The sequence below is a fragment of the Carcharodon carcharias genome, chromosome 7 (genome assembly GCF_017639515.1).
Source record: "Carcharodon carcharias isolate sCarCar2 chromosome 7, sCarCar2.pri, whole genome shotgun sequence".
Classification (NCBI taxonomy): Eukaryota; Metazoa; Chordata; class Chondrichthyes; order Lamniformes; family Lamnidae; genus Carcharodon; species Carcharodon carcharias.
Window position 1 is genome coordinate 154,295,788 of NC_054473.1, and position 24,308 is coordinate 154,320,095.

The window sequence follows — 24,308 nt, forward strand, 5'->3', positions numbered from 1 at the left end:
GTCCCCCCCCCACACACACACACCCCCCCCACACACACACACATCTCCCCCCCCACACACCAACTCCTCCCCCCCACACACACACATCTCCCCCCCACACCCACACCTCTCCCCCCCACACACACACATCTCCCCCCCACACACACACATCTCCCCCCCACACACACACATCTCCCCCACACACACACACCCCCCCCACACACACACACGCACACACACGCACACCCCACACACACACACACGCACACCCCACACACACACACACGCACACCCCACACACACACACACGCACACCCCACACACACACACACGCACACCCCACACACACACACGCACACCCCACACACACACACACGCACACCCCACACACACGCACACCCCACACACACGCACACCCCACACACACGCACACCCCACACACACGCACACGCACACCCCACACACACACCCCACACACACACACGCACACCCCACACACACACACGCACACCCCACACACACACACGCACACCCCACACACACACACGCACACCCCACACACACACACACGCACACCCCACACACACACATACGCACACCCCACACACACACACACACACGCACACCCCACACACACACACACACACGCACACCCCACACACACACACACACGCACACCCCACACACACACACACACGCACACCCCACACACACACACACACGCACACCCCACACACACACACACACGCACACCCCACACACACACACACACGCACACCCCCCACACACACACACGCACACCCCACACACACACACGCACACCCCACACACACACACACACGCACACCCCACACACACAACACACGCACACCCCACACACACACACGCACACCCCACACACACACACGCACACCCCACACACACACACGCACACCCCACACACACACACACGCACACCCCACACACACACACGCACACCCCACACACACACACGCACACCCCACACACACACACGCACACCCCACACACACACACGCACACCCCACACACACACACGCACACCCCACACACACACACGCACACCCCACACACACACACGCACACCCCACACACACACACGCACACCCCACACACACACACGCACACCCCACACACACACACGCACACCCCACACACACACACGCACACCCCACACACACACACGCACACCCCACACACACACACGCACACCCCACACACACACACGCACACCCCACACACACACACGCACACCCCACACACACACACACGCACACCCCACACACCCCCCACACCCACATACATACATGAGTCAAGTGTCTCTGTGTCAGTCAGTCTACCCACAGCAAAACTGTCCTTTCTTTGTGTCCAGACGTGAAATATGGCACTTGGGTTTCAATAGGATTTGATATGGGCCCCCAGTCCCCATGGAATCCAGGTCACATTGGTATTGTCAAGCAGAACTAGTAGGAGGTCACATGCTCCATTGTACCTTGAATTAAAAGAGAGTTTAAAACCATCTTACAATGTCTAGCAGTTATAACAATATCCTTTATCTTTTTGAAGCACTAAGTTATACCCTTGCTTTTGTTCTTGTATTGGAGTCTAATCTGGTTCACTTTTGCAAGCTTTATCAGAGTCAATACTTCCTGCCAATGGTGGCAGTTCATTCTGCAATTCAAATATTAAGTGAGTGAGTAATTAATTAAGTTTAATTTCTGGTTTCTTTGGCTTCCAATCACATCTTCTGGTTCTCCTGCCATGATATTGCACAATATATGCCTTAATATCCAGTTTATTATTTTGACTTTAAAATTTAAGAACTTGCATCAAATGTCACTCTTCCCCAGTGGCCTTTCTTCCTAATTAAATCAGACTTAGCTTCCTTGTTTTCTTCAATCAAAAAGAAATGAAATACAGAATTATTACAACTGTATACATGTCATGAAATGTAATCCTTTATGGAATTCAACATAGAACACCACCTACTTACAATTCTTTTCCAAGAATCTGCTTTCAGTCTTTACAACCATCTCTTACTATGGTGATGCTGGCAATGTTTTATCAACCATGGCATTTAGGGTTTTTTTGGATAAATACTGAAATTGGATAATCTATTATTTGTTAAAAACAATTAGTGGTATCAAAATTCCATTGGCACTGCACTTGTAGGATGCATTGTCAATGTAACGACAATGATCCAGATTTTGCAGTCAGTGATGGAAAGAATGTCGATCACTATTTATGCACTGATCACTGCCTGTAATTTTTTAAGGGTGGAAGCGTACTTTAACCTGGCATCTGATCCAGGGCAGCACCCTCTATCAGGCATCTGTGAGCAGGGCAAAAACAGCTTGGCTCTTCAATCAGATTGAAGAACACTCACTGAGGCACACAGGGCCTAAACCATGAAGCACAAATGAAATTTGGATCACGTATAGAAAGCAGAATAAAGATTGGGGAAGATAGATGAGATAAAGGGAGTCTAACTGTTTGCTGAGGAAATGAGACTTCACATTGCAAAATTAAACTTTCAGGGCCTGAAGGGTTGTTTGGCAGGTATTATCACTTATCACACCATTCAAAATTCACTTACTCCAGAATGTACCAGGCCTTATTTTGTCTGCTGTCTTTAGTGGGGAACTAATTGCCAAGTGCCTCACATTCACGTTGCTGCATTCATTTCAGAGCCAGGTTTACTGATGAAGACTGTAACAGAACACTGTATGGAGGAACAGGGTACCTCTGACAGTAACGTTTGGATTTCCACAATTAACTGCATTTATACTGATGCCAGCTATAACACTAATGCTATTAATTTCACTGTTGTTTAACCACACAAAATCCTGCTTGGTGTTAATTGATTACAATAGGGCAACATCTAACATTACCTGATAGTCTCTCATACAACTCTCAGAAACTGCAAAGGTATTAACTTAAGGTAAAAGAAAATTTGCATACCAAGTCGCAATTGAGTAGACCCTAACTATCATGTATGAAAGTGCTATGAAAATATCAGAAAATATCAAAAGTGTGATCATCCAAACAATGCTGTCTTCAATTAGTCAGTCAATCTCACAGTTAAAAAGTCCAGTTAAAGAAAAGGTACCAATGCAAATTGAAATTGTAAGTCTTATTTATTGCTTTCAAATGAATCACAATCTTGGCGTCATATTTGGCACAGGCATTAATTTCTGACCACACACCAAAACTGCCTATTTTCACCTCTGTAACATCATTCAACCCTGACCCTATCTCAGCTCATTTGCTGTCAAACGCTCATCCATGCCTTTATTACCTCTACATTTGACTATCCCAATGCACTCCTAGTCAGCCTGCCACATTCTACCCTCTGTAAACCTGACGTCATCCAAACCTCCGTTGTCTGCGTCCTAACTTGCACCAAGTCCCATTCACTTATCGTCACTATGTTCCTACATTGCTTCCTGATTATGAAATGCCTCTGTTTTAAAAAATCTCATCCTTGTTTTCAAATCCCTGAATGGCTTCATCCATTCCTATCTTGGTAATCTCACCAGCCCTACAACCCTCTGAGTTTTCTGTGATTCTCCAATTCTGACCCCTGATTATGCCCGATTTTAATCCCTCCACCATTGGTGGCCATGTCTTCAGCTAACAAGGCTCTAAGCTCTGGAAGCCCCTCCCTAAACCTCTCCACTTCTCTTCCACTACCTCTTCCTTAAGACAGTCCTTAAAGCCTACCTCTTTGGCCATCTGTCCTAACATCTCAAGTGGCTTGGTATCAAATTTTGTTTATTAACAGTCTTCAAGTGCCTTGGGATGCTTTACAGGTGTTGTTGCTGTTGAATCTTAGTCTCTAAAAAAGGAAGTCATGGCTCCAAGAACTGATCATGAAAGATACAACAGTGCTATACAAGCAGTAAACAGATGAAATGCGTACATGAACTATCAGAATGCAAAGTTCAAAGATGCTGGGAAGCACAAACCCAGATCCATAAACAACAGATGTTCAAAAACTGTAGATAAGTAATGGCAGCAACAATGAAGAGAAAGGTGTCCCACTTCTCATCCCGTGAAATGCTGAAAAGCAATCAAACCGTGTGGAAACCTACTAACCACTGGCAAGTAAAAACCTATGCCTTACTTCCCTTCTTCTGCAGAGCAGATATTGGTTCCAGGCCCAATCAAATATTGGACAGACATTTTCTATAACCCAAATCACCTTAAACAGCCCCCAGAGATTGTTCCCCTTCTACAGTGATCAGGAATGGTGTCATGCAACCTATCCTCATTGAGAGATAGTCTCAACAACCACGACTGCCCACTAAACAGCGATCATTCTCTCCCTTAGTAAACAAAGATCACCAGCATCACCAAGACTCCTCACCTCACTCCACCCCACCCAGCACAGATCAGGATAACTCGCATATAATTGATCAGAAATTCAACAAATCTCCACCCCTATTGAAGGTGAACCTTGCCTTATCTTCCCATTGCTGAGGACAGAGGTGCTGCCATATCCCCACATGCTGTGAGAGAAATCCTAGCCTCTTACCCTACCCCCACTAAAGACAAATCAGATCTTACCTTAAATCCAACCCACCGAAATACAAACTGACTTTTCCTCAACTAAGAGCAAATCATCATGAGGGAAATAGCAAAAACCTATTAACCTTGGTGACCTGAGACTTCCTCCCCGCCAGCCACCCACAATCACCTTCAGTGTGATCTAATGTCCTTGCTATGTTCTCCATGGCTCAATCTACAATCGCCGCAACCCATTATGATATCTTTCATGGGCCCTCCACAATCTTCCCCACTCCATCCCTGATCTCTCTGGCCTCTTCTATCATCTTCCCTCATCCAATCATTCTGGCCCTCTGTGATCTTCGCCCTTCCTCCCCCATCTCTCAGGCTCTCTTCTACACTCTCCAGCTGCAGCCCAGAACTATAGGCCTATCCACCTGAGCGTTGCAATCTGGAAGGTTGTGGCCAGGAAATGGATTTCAAAAATAGTAATCAGGCCGTGCCATGAGCAAGACAGGAGAGTTACCCATTCTTCCAAGTTTCTCAACAACATAACTGCCTCTTACCTCCCCAAATATGGGGGCTATGATGTCTGCATGCCCACAATCTGAAGGTACAGTGGCAGGAAGCTTCAAGTAGGGCTGTGACAGGTGTGCCATGGAAGGCGAAGCTCCCTCTTAGGAAACAGCAGTCCTTTTCTACACATGAAATGTTCAAGAGTAAGCTGAGTAAGGTGTCCCTGGACCTATAGAGGCCATTCAAGGTCCATACTCAAAGCAATTTGCGAGCAAATGTCAATTTAATTCCTTCTTCCAGTCTCCTGTCAGTAGGATTGACCCTAAAAATAACACTAGGATAATTTACCAGCACCACGAACAATGTACAAAAAGTCAACAAAAGGGAAACAAAAGCAGTTAGTGGTTGGGCAACAAATGTTCACATCCCACGAAAGAATGAAAAAAAAAGGAAGTTATAAGCAGCACAACATAATAAATCATCGTTGGAATCCAATTACTGTTCTACTCATGGATTTTTACTATAGAACAACAAGAAAAACAAATTTGAAATAGGAAACCACTGAAAGTTTGATAATGGGAGGATTCTCTGTATTGACTTGTGGATGGAAATGGAATGTATAGAAGATGGAAGGGGAAATTCCAGTCCTTTCCTAATGGAACAGTTTATGGTAACTCTGTAGAAAGCTCAGCAAATGTCATCAACAGTTGTCAAGGTGTGTGATTACTGTTTCTCTCAAAATAAATCAACATGCAAAAAGAGGGTCAGACAAAACCACTGTACCAACTATGGCATCCAGCGAGTGAAAAGAAGTTGAGGAATAAGCAGGAATTTCTGGACTTGAAAATGCATTTTTCTTTTCTAAAGGCCAAAAATAAATACCTATCTTGGCAAGAGCAGCCTCTCCTTTTCAGACACATTTCGCCGAAATGGCGGTTTATCTTAGGGGAGCAACCACATGAGAAGCTATTCAGGAAATTCAGCTGCTATGCTATTCAGAAACAGAATAGGGTGCAAGTGATTAATGTCCATCTTTACTGAGTGTACTACCTATTTTGCATACACTATTTAGGAAAATCACCCCATTAACGTTTATACAACTCCTTTAAAAATAACTTACTGTGATTTTTCTTATTCAAATAGTGTCCAGAGAATTTTGAAAATGGATCACTGTCAAACAATTTGTTATTGGATTGGTAGGATAGATAGATGTATTCTAAGTACACTAAACTTCAATCAAATCATTCCAAATTCAGGTTAGTCATAGATACGTTTTTGGATTTACTGGCAGCAGCCACTTCCATTTGCTGTCTGAGTGTCTTATTTTAAATAGGATTGATTCACAATAATTTATAATCTTTAAATACAATGGTGTGATCCAAAGCATAACAATAATGCCCCTTTGGCCACATACACGTCTTCCGTTTCTTAAATCTGAGATGAACTTGGTGAGATAAGGCTTACGCAACCAGTTAAGCTGGTTTACTTTACTGCAGGTGAGCACATGAACAACCATTATTACTGAATGCACCAACTTAAAATCAATACAACTTCTCTCTGCTTGTTAAAATAAAAATAATTAAATGCTAGTCTTTCTTACATCATCTTACTTAAGCACAACACTCCTGCATTTTCCTGTTTTTCTGAAGCTGCATAAAACCTTTTTATGACTGCTCCTACAATCTCCCTCTTTCCCTTCTTAACTTTTTCACAGAGCTCAAAGGGCTTTCCAACACAATGGAGGTAAATGTCCAACTTCACCCCATGGACAGAACCTTGGTAGAGGAGATCACTTGTCTGTTGTAGAACCTGCATGATTTTCATCTCATTGAAAACAATGGATGAACCCCTTTAGCGCGATGCCAGCCTTGCAGCAAAGTTACCCCATGGAGTGAGAAGTATTTTTCACCATTTATTCACCGACGAAAAACACATACATTTAACATATAAACCGCTTTTCATCTAGGACCTTTTCTCTTTCCAAATGGGTGAGGATATACTTCTGATTTTTTAAAAAATCCAACATTGAAAGTTATTCATTATTTAAAATCTTCTCTGTGGAAACAATTGTCAAAACATTCATAAATGTGACACAAATCCACTAGATTCTCAGAACATAGTACAACTATTTGTGAAAAAGTCAAGTTAAAATAATATCTGTATATGTTAATTTTCCATAATCTTCTGCTAACACCCTAACATTGTAATAGTCCATGAATTAAAGGGACAACTTTGACCAAGTTTACTTCAACTGCACCTTGCAGCTCTGTGTACTCTTATGACCAAGAAGAAAATAAGCAACAATGTTATGGGAATATCATCCTCTCCAATTTTCTCTTCAAGTCACCTATATCCTCATCTGGACATATCATTACCATTTCTTCCTTGGTAGTGGGTCAAAATCGTGAAATTTCCCACCTAACACCATCATAAGAGCACCATCATCACAAGGGCTGCAGCATTTCAAAATCCATTACCACCTTTTCAAGGAAATCAGGGATAAGCCACAAATGCAGCTTTCCCCATGTCATCCATAGCTCAGAAACAAACTAAAAAAAGCTCTTAAGCAGCCAACTTTTCCAGTATTCAGAACTGCTCTAAATATTTCAATTGTGAATTTATGAAGGTTTATGACTGCAATACAATACTCCTTTAAGTTAAGTGCAAAGTATTATTACAATGTAACAGTCTGGATTTTTTGGCAACAATAATAGTGTGTTCATCAGTGCCCACTGTTACCGAAGAGTAAATTCACTCAGCGACTTCCAGCATTTCAACTTGCGCAGTTAAAACGTAGAAATCAGGAAGCTGCAGTCCGAATTGCCCTAATACACCACAAGCTTTGCTATAATGGTATATCATCCAGAGACTTGAAATTCAAACACATGGGAGGATGTGAATTTATGGTATTTACCCACTAAGCACACAGAAGACACAAGCACAAATGTCAAACCATAACTAAATGACTTGCTTCCAAGGAGTCCATTCAGAAATAAAAGTGGCATATAGCTAACAGTAGGAAAGAGCCAATATTAAAATTCACCTTTTCTTTCTCCCTATTCTTCACATCAAATTTTGTCAATTTTACAATTTAGAACAACGTTTCTCAAGAAAACAAAATGCTCTTACGACTATAACCCATCTCATTTTGTAGCTGAACTTGTATTTTAACAATTATCAAATTCCATGGTTCTATTTATACAACCATTCTTTTTGGCCCAAATCAACATCTTGTGATATTTTAGATATATATTGCAATACTTTCAAGCTATGTGACTGTATCCTTTTAAAAACAGACTCTCATTCTTTGAGTAATTTTTCCTCTTTTAACAAATCCTCAATAAAGCTCGTATATCTTTTGTCAAGTACACCACAAGTTTCAATGCTACTATGTCTGACCCTGGCCCAAGAAATGGGGTCCAACTGCAGCTGAGTGAGAATATACAAGCTTAGTACTTACCCCTGACAGAAGAAAGTGTTCTGAAATATGCATATTTGTTTGGCAGATTGCTGGCAGCAGAAGCTCATTACTAATTATTGCCTTGCCAACAGTGCAAATTATGAAAAGGGTGAACAAAGATAAAAGTAATTGTTGCATAGATTTTTTTGTTTCTGGTTTTGCAAATTCTCAATTTATATACCTCAAGAACCACCTAACGGTTGCACTGTATCTGTCATAGATCACATTAAAATTAGAACGTTATTTTGTAACAAGGTGGCGAGGGGGAAAAACAAATGCGAATTTCTTATATTGTTTAGGTTATCAATGAAGGGACCTGATGAGACCTGACTCAGTTGTGTTGATTCAGCAATAGTGTTTGCTAATCTACATACCTGAAGCTTCAGTCTCATCAACCTTCTGTCTGAAAGAGTCATGCAGAACTTAGAATGTCTTGTAATTGTATTTGAAGATAAGTTAGTAAACAGACCATAGATACAAAATACTTATCAATTGGGTAACAGATAGCAACAACCAGCATTTACTTTTAATACAGAAAAGATTACAGAAACTTGACACAATCAACTAAAAATGGATGCTGAATTATATGGAGATTGAAGAGTGATGACATAAAACTAGGCCAAAAGATGAGTTTTAAGAAGAGGTTTAAAAGATTGGCAGAAATTTAGTGAGGGTGAAGGCAGTTAAGGAGTTCAGAGAGGAGCTCCACAGGATCGTCCCAAAGTAGCTGCAGACTTTGTTACAAACAATGGGGCAAAAGAAAGGAATGGGCAAATTACAGAAAACAGAAGGTCAAAGGCTGGCTAAAGTTTTCAGTGGTCGCGTGGGTCAAAGACATGAAGGGATTTGAAGATGAGGATGCAAACTTCAAATTCAACATGATGGGGAACAGAGAGGGGGTCAGTAAACAGCACATAATACAGGCTACGAAGTGCTCAGATGAGTTAGTGAATCACAGGCTCTAGAAGCTCTGGAGGAGGCCTATTGGCCTGGCATGCTGTACCAACTCTTTGGAAGAGCTATCTAATTAATCTCGCTCCCTGATCTTTCCTCACAATCCTGCAAATATTTATACAATCCCTTTTGAAAGCTATTATTGCATCTGTTTCCATGATAACTACACTGTGTTTAAAAAAAAAATCATCTCCTCCTCTGAATCAACTCAAGAATGACTCAAAACGCAGGGACACCAAATACAACCACTGACACAGACAGCATTCCTCTTAATCCACCCACGCAATCTGGAGCATGTTAGATTTTAAAAAGAATGTCTCGATAACAAAAGCTACTGTTTCCTCAATACATGGCCACTGACCTCTAGCTCTTGTACATTTGCACAATTTGAATTTTTCTTTAAGAGTGTGGGGATGTCGCTGGCGAGGTGAACACTTACCTTTTGAGTACAGATGAGTGGCTTGCTAGGCCAAAATGTAGTTAAGAGTCAACTACATTGCTGTGGGTCTGGAGTCACATGTAGGCCAGACTGGGTAAGGACTTCCTCCACTAAAGGACATCAGTGAACCAGAATTTTTTTTTTCTTTAAAACAATCCGGTAGTTGCCTGACTGCAATAACTGAGACTAGCTTTTTATTCCAGATTTTTTCATTCATTGAATTTAAAATTCCCCAGATTCCATGGTAGGATATGAACTCATGTCTCTGGAGGATTAGTCCTGGCAACTGGTTTACTAGTCCAGTGACATAGCCATTCTGGTACTGTACTCATAAAATGTACGAACATACAAAGACAAATTCTTGATGGGTGTTGGTGTATTGGACAGGGACTGCACAAAGCCCAGAATCACCAGATTTCAAATTCTCTCCTCTCATGATATACCAATGGATCCAGCAAGTGTAGGTTGCGTCACACATTCATCTACGGCTGAAACCCTCATCCCGTCATCTCGATTCAACTATTCCAATGCTTTCCTGGCCAGTCTCCCATCCTCCCACCTCTGTAAACATGAGCTCATCCAAGCTCTGCTCCCATATCCTAACTCACACTGAATGTCATGCACCCATCATCCTTGAATTCACTGGCCCAACACTGGCTCCTGATGCCCCAAAGCTTCCAATTTAAGATTCTCATTTTCATCTTCAAATGCCTTCATAGCCTTATTCCCTCCCTATCTCAGTGATCTCCTCCAGCCACCAAATCCTCCCAAACTTTCTGTTCCTTCAAATCTTGCCTCTTGGGCTTTCTCTCCTTTTAGCCCATCGCTGATAGCCATGAAGAACCCATGTTCTGTAATTAACATCTCAACTCTATCACCTCTCGCTTCTTCTGTATAATGTTTCATAAAATCCACCTTTGACCAAGCTTTTGGTCACTCCTTCCTATTAGGTCCTTTGCGCCAACATTTATTTCTGCCCAAGTAAACTGGAGATACATTTGATGCATTCCGTATATAACCTAATGTTGTAACTACCCTAGCAATGTTTGATGGGGACAGTGTAGAGGGAGCTTTATTCTGTATCTAACCCCGTGCTGTACCTGCCCTGGGAGCATTTGATGGGGACAATTTAAAAGAAGCTTTACTCTCTATCTAACACTCTGCTGTAAATAATAGGGGAATGTTTAATACTACTGAGTATGTGAAACAATTTATTTTCATTTCCCAGTATTGACAGCCCTTATTCTGTTGAGGGGAAAAAATGAAATGTCTCAAAGCACTTTAAAGCCAATAAATACTTGTTAATCACGGTTATAACATGGAAAACATGACAGCCAATTTGTGCACAGCAAGCTCCCACAAGACAGCAATGTGATAATGACTAGATAATCTGTTGCAGTGACATTGGTTGGTGGATAAATATTGTCCCAGAACAACCAGGAATAACTCCCCTGCTCTTTTTCAGAATAGTGCCGTGGAATCTTTGACAGCCACCAAAGAAACAGACTTGGCCTTGGTTTAATGTCTCATCTAAAAGACAGCACCTCTGACAGAGCAAGACTCCCTCAGTTTTGTACTGGGGTGTCAGCCTGGATATTGTTCAAGTATTTGGAGTTGGGATTGCGAAAATAATGTTCTGACTTCAGGTGAGAGCGTTACCCACAGATTCAGTACCTGATGATATATTTGTGTGAAGTACTAAAGATTTAAACACTGCCCTTAAACATGATGGCAGCACCATCAGCAGAGGAGAACAAAAGAATGAACACACTGAGCTCCATTGTGAGGAACTTTGCCAAGTTAAAGCTGAACATTGACCAGATTGCTAAGAATTTCAGATGAAAGTGGCCACTTTTCCAAATCACTGGCTGTATAATGTCAGTAATTTGGATTAGTTGGATTTAAGGAGAATGGGAGGCTAGCAAGGATGTTAAAGTAATCAAATCTTGATATGAGAAGAGTGTAGGGTTCCATTGGTGGCAATGGTGAGGGAGGGGCAAAAGCATTTGCAGAGCGAGAAGTAGGCAGTGGACAAGTCATCTAGACTTTGCACATATTGATTCAGCCTCAGCTAGTGGTCAAGAAAAGAGGTGGAGTCACTAAGAAGAAAGCAAGTTTTAGTTGGGGGCGAAAATGATAACTGATTATCAGGCAAATTTGAGTTAAAGAATATTTTGGCTCACAGTATTCACAACTCAATGTCAGAGAAGCAGTCTGTGGGATCCATGAAAGTATGCATAAGTAGAGTTGAGTATCATTACATGTATGGAAATTGACTCTTGTTTCTGTGAATGATGTCACTGAGCTTCACCATGTAACCAAGGGAGAGGAGGGAGCCAACAACAGATCACTGGGGAAGTCCAAATATGACTTCTCATTATGCAATTGTTTACCTTGGATAGAGTTCCATTCTTAAGTTTCCAAGAGCAATCTGCTGCAGCAGCGCAACAGCGGGGCAAAGAACAAGGATAGAATGTTCAACAGTGTGAAACACCATGGAGAATTCAAGAAGGACAAGGAGGAACAGTGAACTGTGGTCACAGCCACGGAGGATTTTATTTGAGACATTGTTCAGGGTGGTATTGATGCTGCAAGGTGTACCAAATGAATTCAGAGTGCTTATGGAGTGATGAGCATTGACAACACATTCAAGGATCTTAGATGAGAAATAAACTTAAGAGATGGTGAGGCAAATGAACAGACTAGATGGATTTCTTAAGGAGGGGTAAAGGATACAAATTTAAGGGTGTAGTAGCCTGAAATAAGGAAGCCAGCAACAATGCCAATGAGCATGGGGACAGAAAAGTTAATTGAGTTGGTTTTGGTTGGAGATAGAAATTAAGGAAAGACTGAACTCAAGCAAAATGGAATTCATTTCCACAGAAGGCTGTGGAGGTCAGGTCATTGAGTGTATTTAAAACCGAGATATATAGGTTCTTGATTGGTAAAGGGATCAAAGGTTACGGGGAGAAGGCAGGAGAATGGGGTTGAGAAACCTATCAGCGATGATTGATGACGGAACAGACTCGATGGGCCAAATGGCCTAATTTCTGTTCCTATGTCTTATGGTCTTATGAAAAGATGAGGTTTGACAGGAAAAGACAGAATAGAAATTGCAGCATTCTGTGAAATGCGGAGAAAGGAAGTGGAAGACTGGGGTTGGTCAGCAGCATGGAAAGGGGAGAAAAAGGTTGTGGTGGTATTAACAACAGCACACTGGTTTTAATATTGAAGGCAAATAAGTCTGTGAGTTCCTGATATTTGCTGTTGAAAGTGAGGATATCAGAACAGAGAGATGCTCTTTTTGTCAGTATGACTGGATTACTGGGTTCAGAGTAATTAATCACCTTCAACTAAGAATAAACAAGTCCAAAGAATCTTCTTTTGAACAATTAAGTTCATGGAGAATGGGAGGCTAACTAGGATGTTAAAGAAATCAAGTCTTGAGGTGACAAGATTGGTAGCTGCAGTATGGGTTCCAGCCAGGGAATAACCAGTTTACAATACTTCATGGAATTCTTTCTTCTGCCCAGGGCAGAGTTTTGGTTACACACATGCACAGAGCTTTTCAGTAATAAAGAATTAAATGTTTCGATGCATCTTCCAGAATATTTAAATGAACTCCTGACAGATTTAATAAGTGGCTCGGAGGTCCAGGGGACCCCTGGGCACTTGCCAAAAATTTTATTTTTACATTACACGTGTTAGTTTGCCATTGTCTGGAATGTATCATATCAAGCGAGTTTCACATCCCTTCTCTCCAGAGGGAAAGTGGGCTTCACTGCTTGATTACACTGCAAATTGAACATTCTTGCAAAGTAGAAACTTATTTCCAGAGATGGTAAAATTGTAGTGTGAATATTTCCTTCATGTTACCATTAAAGAGATCCTGATTGTAGCCTTTAGCTGAAAACTACTGGTAGACGAATTTAACAACCATACATTTATACATTGCAAAGCCTGCTAGATTTATTTCAAAAAGCCCACACACATTTACAATTCCTAAAAAGCAGATCTTCTGTTTTAAGGGGCAGAAACTGTGGGCTGAGTTTTACGTGACACTGCGGTTCCCAATCCCGTCCAGCATCCTTACAGCTACCTCACAGCGATTTAGTTCTTGGAACAGCATTAATTGCTTTAAGGCAAGACTCTGCCACTATCTCAGGAAGAGATTATGCTTTAAGAGTTCCGGCCAGCTGTGTAGTCCCACCAGCACCAGCGGGAGCTTTGGCAACTGCTAGGATTACAGATAGTCCCACCATGCCAGAGGCAAGGTAAGTCTGGGGTGGGGTGTCTCAGTGAGGGTGGCGGTGAGGGGGGCCAGGTTCAACAGGCCATGGGAAGGATTAATAGGGCCAATGGGAACAAGGGGCCCACAAAAGGAGGTAACCCATACTTGCCCAATACATCCTGTACAGCTAAAATTGCTGCGTTTCCTGTATGAGATGGGACTCCCCCCTCCACGGGAGCAGGATGATGCCCTTAAAGTGGCCATTAATTGGTTACTTAAGGCCACAATTGACCCAAGGGCTGTGGGCTGCCCATCGCTTCCCCTGCCTCTTGTAAAATTTCAGACAGGTCAGGGGCAGGCAGGTAGGCAGCGGGAAGGCCACCCGCTGGATTTTATTTGGACCCGCTTTCAACTCCACTGGCAGAGGAGCATAAAATTCAGCCACAACAAAAACAAAAATTGCTGGAAAAACTCAGCAAGTCTGACAGCATCTGTGGAGAGGAAGACAGAGTTAACGTTTAGAGTCTGTATGACTTCATCAGAGCTACCGCAGATGCTGTCAGACCTGAGTTTTTCCAGCAATTTTTGTTTTTGTTTCAGGTTTCCAGCATCCGCAGTATTTTGCTTTTATAAAATTCAGCCGTATGTGTTATGGGCTTCCTGAGGTTACTGGTTTTCGTAATTATGAAACATAATCACTCCAGCATTCTATACGTTAACTTTCAAAATTTAACTGATATAAAACTTTTTTAAAAATACAATTTTCAACATTTTCATAACACCATGACACCTTAAATTTTAATGTATTATAAGTCACTCCTGTTTTTTGCTCAACAAATCACACATGGTTTCAGGTCATCATGTAAACTTGTAGAACCATGAAGTATTGCATAGAAACTGTGGTTTATTTTGAAGATTAGTATTTTAAACCCAAAAAAAGCAAGCTCATTTCAAAAAGCTGTTCATGCATGTTCATAAAATCCCAATTGAATGGCATTAAATACACTCAGGTAGTTTCTGCTTTGGGAACAATAGGTGATCTGGCTGCAAAGTACACCCAAACTTGCACTAGTTTCGAGAAGTGTTTTCTCAAGTTTCTGCTCAAAATCATTTGCATATCAATGCATGTAAAATCTATAATGAACCAGCACATTCTGGCAGTGTTTTACAGCCCAATCCAAAAAAAAAAATCCTTGCTATATTTGTGTGTTAATCTGGTGCAATTTGATTAATACAGCTAAATGGTTTGGCTTTATTTAAATAACTGAACATGTTATGTTGATGTTTCTTATTATTCTTAAATTAAAAACTTACATTTCAAAATGTACCTTTTAGTGCTCTTAAGCCCAGAAAGCAGGCATAATTTTAAGGAACTCGCTGAAGGCCTGTAAATGGATGTAAATAGCAGAAACTTGCCACAGTGATTAATTCGATCTGGGATGTAAACAGTTTTGTGGGCAAAATATCATAGAAACTCTATTAGGATTGAATGTAGTTTGCACTTGATCTTTTCCACTGATTTGGCTGATTTTGGGCAAATTGCACCAAAAAAAAAGGCACTCTAATGGAAACGCCAGGCTGGTTAGGGATTTTTAAGCAGATTCTGCATAAGAATGGAAAAAAGTTAAAGGTATAACAGTTGATTCAGCTCAGGTATGCTGAATCTTCATCTCTTCCCAAAATCTGTTAGCCTACTGGGTGGAAATTTCACAAAGAACTATTTTCATACCAAATAGATTAAGGTAATCATTCCACCACCACCCTCCCCTGATTATCCCAATTCAAAACCTAAGTTAAAACAAATGGAAATAGATTTGTATGACAATTGGATTCATCCATTTACAAAAATATCTAGTTCGTAAAGAGATTTGCTAAAGTCCTTCAAAGGACTTTATACTTTAAAAACTCAATTTATTTAACTGTTAGATCAGCTTAAATTAAAAGCTTGAACTACAGAAACTCTAATAGTTATGCAATTTTGCCTGATATGATACTGATAAAACAGACACTTGCAATAATCATGCTTTCCTGGAATGCCATTAAGAAATTTTCAATTACAATAGAAGACTGACTATACCACTTATGTGCTGGATTTAAATTTATTTCTAGATTAACCCAATTTTAAACAAAAACAAGTTTAAAATCTTCGGCATCATCTCACAGTGACATTGTTGAAGAGTAATCAATCTTACACCATACAGAACTTAAAAATCAATATTCCATTGCACATTCCTGACGACAAAAGACATTCTCAGCAAGAGCAAAAAAATTAAAATAGTACTGAAAGGCAATAACAAATTGCATTTATATAGTGCCTTTAACAGAGTAAAATTGTCAAGCCATTTCAAAGGAGTGTAATCAGGTAAAAATTTGTGCTGATTTGTAATAAAAAAGGAGATAATAGGACAGGTAACCAAAAGGTTGGTTAAAGAGTTAGATTTTAATGAATGCCTTAAAACAGGAAAGCAATGAAGAAGTGGAGAGGTTCACAGGTGGGAATGCAGAGCTTTGGTCTTAGATAAGTGAAGGCATGGCTGCCAAGAGTGGAAGGAAAAATCAGAGATGAACAAGAAACCAGAGCTAGAGGAATGCAGAGTTCTCGAAAGTTGACGGGCTGGAGGTCAGAGATAAGAGGCAAGGCCACGAGGAATGAGAATTTTAAAAGTTAGGTGTTGGTGGATTGAAAACCAATGTAAGTCTGAAAGCACAGGGATAATGGATGAATAGGACTTGGTTTGAGTAAGATTGCAGGCAGCAGCATTTTGGTTTAAATATATGGAAGGTGGAAGATCGAGGGTTAACAGGAGAGTACTGATATAGTAAAGCCCAGAGGTAACAAAGGTATAAATGAACATTTATGCAAGTAGGTTGAGGCAGGGGTGGAGAGAAGTGAAATTAAGGAGATGGTAGAAGGTGGTCTTTGTGATAGTTGGGATACGGAGTTGAAAGCTCACTTCATGGTTGAATAGGACACCAGGCTGTGAACAGTCTGAGGTGGTGACCACAGTGCGCGATTGAATCGGTCGCTAAGAAACAGAGTTTGTGGCTGGGAGGCCAAAGACAATGTTTAATTGGGTGAAATTTCAGCTCACCCAGGACCAAGTTTCGAGCAAGCAGTTAAACAAAGAAGCAGTGGAGGGGTGGAGAGAGGTAGGTGTTACCAGTGTACGTATGGAGCTTGAGCAACAAGTGCAAGCAGCTCATGGTTTTCTTTGTCACTAAGATTGAGGCTACTGAGCAGCTGCCTTTGCCATTTACCTACTTTTCCCTAAGCCACTGAGCCAAACTTCCTTTATGGCTTCCCCACTGTCCTTGCCCTCAACTTACCTTTTTCTAGTTGCTCTCCTATCTTTCCTCTGCTCTCTCCTAGTTCAGCTTATCCACAAAATCCACTTCAAGCACCCTTGATCCTATTCCCATTAAACTGAAACTACCTAACTTCCCTTCCTGGCTCCCCATTTTAGATAATACTGTTAATGGTTCTCTCTCTTCAGGGGTTATCTCCTGCTCTTTCAAATCTGCCATCATCGCCTGTCTCCTCCAAAAAAGAAAGCAACCCTTGAACCCCTTGTCCTTGCAAACCACTGCCCCACCTCCAATCTCTCTTTCCTCACCAAAGTTGTCTCCTCCCAAATATGTGTCCACTTTTCCCAGAATTCTGTTTTGAACCCTTTAATCAGGTTTCCACCCCGACACGGTACCAAAATGATCTAAGTCACAAGAGACATCCTACGTGATTATGGATGGCAAAGGTAAATGAACTCGCCTCATCCTTCTTCACCTGTCTGCAGCCTTTGACACGGTTGACAACACCATCCTTCTCCAATGTCTCCATTGCCAAGCAATTGGAAGGGATTACAATTGCCTGATTCCATTTTTGCCTATTCAGTTGTAGCCAGATAATCACCTGGAACGGTTTCCCTCACAAGCACCATTATCTCTGGTGTTCCCCAAAGATTTATTCCTTGCATCCTCCTATTTCTTTTATACGTGCTACCCCCACAGCATCAGTTTCCAAATGTCTGCTGACAAGATCCATCTCTACCTCACCACCACCTCTCTTGACCTCTCACTGTCTCCAAGTTATTAGACTGCTTGTTTGACATCCAGTACTGGATGAGCAGATAGTTCCTCCAACAAAATATAGGGAAAACCAAAGGCACCGTCTTTGGTCCCTTTCACAAATTCGTGTCCACAGCCACTGGCCCCATCTTCCTCCCTAGCAACTGTCTGAGGGTCAACCAAACTGTTTAAAACCTTGGTGTCCAACCACATATACACACCATCACTAAAATTGTCTATTTCCATCTCCGTAACATTGCCTAAATCTTCCCGCCTCAGCTCATTTGCCATGGGAACCGTCATCCATGTGCTAGTTATCTCTAAACTTAACTATTCCAAAAGCACTCCTGGCCAGCCTTCCATATTCTACCCCCCTGTAAACTTAGGGTATCCAAAACTCTGCTGCCATGTCCTAACTCGCACCAAGAGCGTAGGAGTTATCCCCAGTGTCCTGGCCAATATTTATCCCTCAATCAAGATTACAAAAATAGATTATCTGATCATTATCATTTTGTTGTTTGTGGGAGATTGTTATGAGCAAATTAGCTGCTGTGTTTCTCACATCACATTTATGTTGATGATTTAGACTCAAATTTAGGGGGTAGGATAAAGAAGTTTGCAGGTGATACAAAAATTGAACATGCAATTGACGGAGAGGAAGAAAGCTTTAGACAGCAGGAAGATATAGATGTTTTGATTAATTAGGCAGAAAAGTTGAAAATGGAATTCAATCCAGAGAAATGTGAGCGAATGCATTTTTGAAGGTGCAACAAGGCAAGGGAATACATGATAAATGGGAGGATACTGAGTAGTGTGGAGGAACAGAGGGACCTTAGGAGTATATGTCCACAGATCCTTAATAGCAGCAGGACAGCTCGATAAGATGGTTAAGGTAGCATATGGCATGCTTTCCTTTATTAGCCCAGGCATAAAACACAAGAGCAGGGAGATTATGCTAGGAATGGTACCCAGCACTATTTAGATCACAGCTTGAGTACTGAGTACAGTTTTGAGCACCACCACATTACAGAAAAGATGTAAATGCACTGAAGAAGGAGCAGAGGAAATTATCCTAAGATGTTGCCAGGGCTGAAAAATTTTAGGTATGGAGGAAAGACTGGACTTGCCGTGGTTGTTTTCTTCGGAACAGAGGAGGTTGAAAGGCGACATAATTAAGGCGTATAATATTATGAGGGGTGAGACAGAGTAAATTGGAACCTCACTTCCCTCAGAGAGGTCAAAAAACTAGGGAGCATTAAATTTAAAGTAGTTGCAAGAAGGATTAGTGGGGAGTTGAGGAAACATTTTTCACTTGGAGGGTGGTAGGGATCAGGAGCTCACCGACTGTAAGGGTGGTAGAGGCAGAAACCTTATTTAAAAAGTATTTGGCTGCCTACTTGAAGACCTGTCACCTGCAGGATTATGGATTTACTGCATGAAAGTGGGATTAGAATGGGTAGCTCTGTCAACCAGCACAGACAAGATGGGCTGAATGGTCCTGTGTTGTAAATTTATGATTCTATGATTACTACAATAACTACACTTCAAAAGTACTTAATTGGCTGCAAAGCACTTCGGAATATCCAATGGTCATGAAAGATGCTATGTAAATGCAAGTCTCTCTTTCATGTACAATTCACCCATTACCCAAGCACTAACATAGCTTTGCTTCACTGGAAGCCAATGTCCGAATGTAAAATTCTCATCCTTGTTTTCAAATCCCTCCATGGCCACATCCTCTATCTCCACAATCTCCACTAGACGCACAACCTCTGAAATATCAGTGGTCCTCTACTACTGGCCTCTTGAGCACCCCTGATTTTAATCATTCCACCATTGACGGCTGTGCCTTCAGCTGCCGAGGCCCTAAGCTTGAGCATTCCTTCCTGTGAATTATCCACCTCTTTTCTCCTGAAAACCTCTCTCTTTCACCAAGTTTTCGTTCATCTGCCCTAATATCCACCTGGTTCAATGTCAAACTATGTTTGATAAAGCTCCTGTGAAGTGCCTTGGGGTATTTTATTACATTAAAGGCATTATAGAAATACAAGTCAAAAACAAAAATACCTGGAAAAACTCAGCAGGTCTGACAGCATCTGGGGAGAGGAATACAGTTAATGTTTCGAGTCCGTATGACTCTTCAACGGAACAAAGGAAAAATAGAAGAGGTGAAATATATCTGGTATAAGGGGGGCGTACAGGTAGAGCTGGATAGAGGGCCAGGGATAGGTGGAGATTGTCAAAAGATGTTTCACCTCTTTTCTATTTTTCCTTAGTTCTGGTGAAGAGTCATACGGACTCGAAATGTTAACTGTATTCCTCTCCCCAGATGCTGTCAGACATGCTGAGTTTTTCCAGGTATTTTTGTTTTTGTTTTGGATTCTGCAGTTTTTTGCTTTTATCATAGAAATACAAGTTGTTATTCAAGTTTCATCTTTGGATGAGTTTACTGGGAAGTATGTAGATGTAAAATATGAAAAGGCCATGATAAATCCTAGGGGAAGTCCAGAGGTAATGGTGCACCATTTGAATGTAAAACCTTGTAGGTGTATTAATGACAAAAGTTATCTCTTAAATTATTTATAAAATCATATATAATTACAAAATATTTCAGTAATTTTTAATGGGATAACGAAAGTTGCAAACTATAGTCTTAGAAAAGAGAAAAAACTCTCAAAAGTTAATCTCGTTTGCAAATTGTCAGATATCCAATCTTTATACACAAAAAAAATCTACGCTGCTTTCCCGAAAGGAAAAAAAAGATTGAAAATAAGAATTAGAAATTATCCGTCACCATGCAAGCAACTGAGCAACAGTTACCACGGATGCTCTATGAAGAAATTAATTGATCTCTGGTCGTTAAGGCTCAAGGACATTTGAACCTTTCGGCTTCCGAAGAAATTGAGATCCTACCACCTATCAGCGGGATGACTTTATGCCTGTATATATATATGTGTGTGTGTGTGTATATATATATATATATATATATCCCACCTTACATACAGCCGAGCTACTATCCCAGTTGGTTGCAGTTGTAACTGATGTTGTGGTCGTGACGGGAACGGTGTTTGTGTTGGAAGTACTATCAATAATCCTCTGGATCTCCAGCAGCTCCTGCCTCAGAACCTGTTTCTGGTGGAAGGTAAAGGAAGGGTGGTTGGAAGCCATGGTGAACAAGAGCAGGAATTCGTCGCCAGTCCTGTCGTGAAGCTGAAGGCCATAGTTGTTGATCACAGAATCGATGTGGGTAAGGGTGCGGTACAAGACCCCGGACGCCTCCCTGTTGTCGGAGCACAACAAGGCCAAGGAAACGATGAGTTTGCTGCGAACCACTTCGTCCGTCATGTTCGTCAAGCTGGCCAGGTCAGCCACGTTGTTCGCTTTGATCTCCGAGTCCCTGAGAGAATGATAGTCTTTCTTGGCCAAGTCCTCTAGGCAGGAGCCCAAGAAGCGAAGCTCCAGGGGGATACAGAGGTCGAGCAGCCCGCAGATGAAATCCACTCTCTGAGAGGAATTCAACTCACCGAACCAACGGTAAACCTCATCCCTCTGCAGCTGCTTCTGCATCATCCTCTCCCACACAATCCCGGCCGGGGCTGGCCGACAACCCCCTCGCCAATATATCAGATTAAAATACCAGCACAACTTTCAGTTTCACCGCATTGTGGTTTCTTAGGCGTTCTCCCGCTTGCTAAGGGAGAATTTCCATTTTGATTCTGCTGAAGAGAGAGTGAGGGGGGGGGGGGGGAGTGGATTTGTACTTTCCTCTCGGTTGGGGGCGGGGTGGTTGGAGACAAACAGCTGTTTTAACGGCTGGATTAGCGCCGTGCAGGAACGCCGTCGGTTTTTTCTTTTTCACTCCATCGCTTTCCACTTGCCTCCCCCCACCTTTCCTTCCTTCTCTCCCTCCCAGGTCTGTTCGCTTAAATGAATCGCTGGCGGCCTCGAGTGTGACGCGCACCGTTTCTGACAGCGATTTGTTGTCTCTTGTGTTTGACTCCTCGGCGGCCGCGCGCACTGGCTGTTAACGCGCCGGCCCCGCGCACACGCGGACTAGCTGACAACTCGCCGGCATCTCGCGCGCGCGCGCAGTGGCTGCAAAGCCGCCGGCCGGCCGACCCCGCGCGCACGCGCACTGCCTGTTAACTCGGCTCCGTCCGTTTCCTTCAAACTAACGGTCTCGCGCACCCTGGCCGCTTCGCCCACGCGAGCCAAGTAACCCGCCCCTCCGTCCAAAGGCAACCTCGGATTGGAGGCTTCGACTATCAATCTTCAAGACATTGAAGCGGCTTCATTGCCCTCTTCTCAATAACAAAGAAAATACGAAAGTCATCTGACCGTCCGCGTGCTCGTTTCTCACCCATCTTCAGTTAAATTTAAAAAAAGACACACGAAATCTATTTTCTTTTAAGTTTTGCTTTCAATTCCTCCGAAAGTCTGGACTTTCCGACAAACATGACGAGTCCCGCCTTCGGCCTTTCCAATGGGACATCTCCACACTCCGGTCACTCCATTGCTGAATGTCGCTGTCAGTTATTGGCCTCGCAAACAGGTCGGGCCTCCTGAGATCACATTCGCCAGGCCAAGTTACTGAAGTGTGCTGGGGCTCGGTTTACAGAAGCTTCGCGCTGTGTTACGTAATGCATTGCAAATAGAGGATAACTCATTCAAGAATGTCGAATAGGCCGAGCCTTTCACTAGTGTGTGAAATATGACTTTAAGAAAAAAACTCATGAGTTTATAGGTGAATTAAATTTTCAACAGGTTTTAAGCGATGGCATGAACTGTAATGGATGCAATGTTTTGTACGTTTACTTCCCAGATCTGATTCCTGTATCATTTGCATGGACGGAGGGAAAAATATTTCAGCAAATACATTTTGGATGGTATTGTAATGCGAATACTAAAAAACGCTGGAAAAAGTCAGCAAATTTGACAGCATCCGTGGAAACCAACATAGTTAATCTTTCGGGTCTGACCATTCATGAGAATTGTAAGATCATTGTCTGGTACTCAGTTAGCAGCTGTGTTTGTTGAACACAGCCTTAACTTCCTAGCACTTTCGACCAACAAAAATTTCCTTTGGCTTGGAAGTCCACAGCATGCTCGCGGTTTGTTGTGTCATATCCCTTGTTGCTGGATGCTGCTGCAGGAAATGAGTTGTTTATTCTAGCAGTACTCAGCAAGGAAAGTATAGTGTGCCATTTTGTAGTGTGTTCCTTAGAACTAAGATACTTATAGAATCTTAGGACATTACAGCACAGAAACAGGTAATTTGGGCTATCTAGTTTATGTTTAGCTATGTGCCAGTTGCTTACTCCACGTCAGGTTTGGCACATGGGTTTAAGCCCCATTTCAGAGATCTGAGTACTTATCCTGGACTATCAGTTCTGAGGGAGTGCTGCACTGCCAAAGGTGCAATCTTTTGGCTGAGATATTAAAGTTCTCAAGTGAATATAAAGTATCCTATGGCAATATTCAAGGATGAGCAGAGGATTTAATCCCTTAACCAATATCTAAAAGAGATCATTTATTTCATTGTAGTGTGTGGCTCCTTGTTGTATGCAAATTATTTGCCACATTTCTTGCATTACAACAGTAATGCACTTCAAGAAGTTCTTTGGTTGTAAAGCACTTTGGAATGTCCACAGCTCATAAAAAGTGATAATTAATGTGAATTTATGTAAGATATAAAACAATTGAATCTTTGAAAGTGGCAGGTCAAATTGTTAAAGCAGTTTAAAAGCACATGGGTTCCTTGGCTTTATCAATACAATACAAAAGAATGAAACCTTTATAAATCATTGGTTGGGTCTCAGCTGGAGCATTGTTTCCAATTCTGGGTATCACATCCACCATCTACAAGATGCACTGTAGAAACTCACCAAGCCTCCTTAAACAGCACTTTCCAAACCTACGACCGCTACCATCTAGAAGGATATGGGCAGCAGACACATGGGAACACCAACACCTGGAAGTTCCCCTCCAAGCCACTCACCATCTTGACTTGGAAATATATTGCTGTTCCTTCTTTGTCACTGGGTAAAAATCCTGGAACTCCCTACCTAACAGCACATGAGTGTATCTACACTACATGGACTGCAGTAGTTCAAGAAGATAGCTCACCAACTGGGATTTTT

General features: G+C 41.9%; 1 protein-coding gene across 3 annotated transcripts in view; it reads right to left on the bottom strand.

Annotated features, from left to right (window-relative positions):
* Nucleotides 1-22,223, bottom strand: part of zcchc14 (zinc finger, CCHC domain containing 14) — a 190,930-nt gene extending 168,707 nt beyond the window's left edge. For all 3 annotated transcript variants that reach the window (XR_005943495.1, XM_041191123.1, XM_041191122.1), the window contains exon 1: nt 21,163-22,223. Coding sequence is in view for 2 of the 3 variants with exons in the window: in XM_041191123.1 (XP_041047057.1) it covers nt 21,163-21,738 (576 nt within the window). In the remaining variant the exon portion in view is untranslated. The remainder of the gene's footprint in view (nt 1-21,162) is intronic.
* Between the last annotated feature and the right edge of the window lie 2,085 nt (nt 22,224-24,308).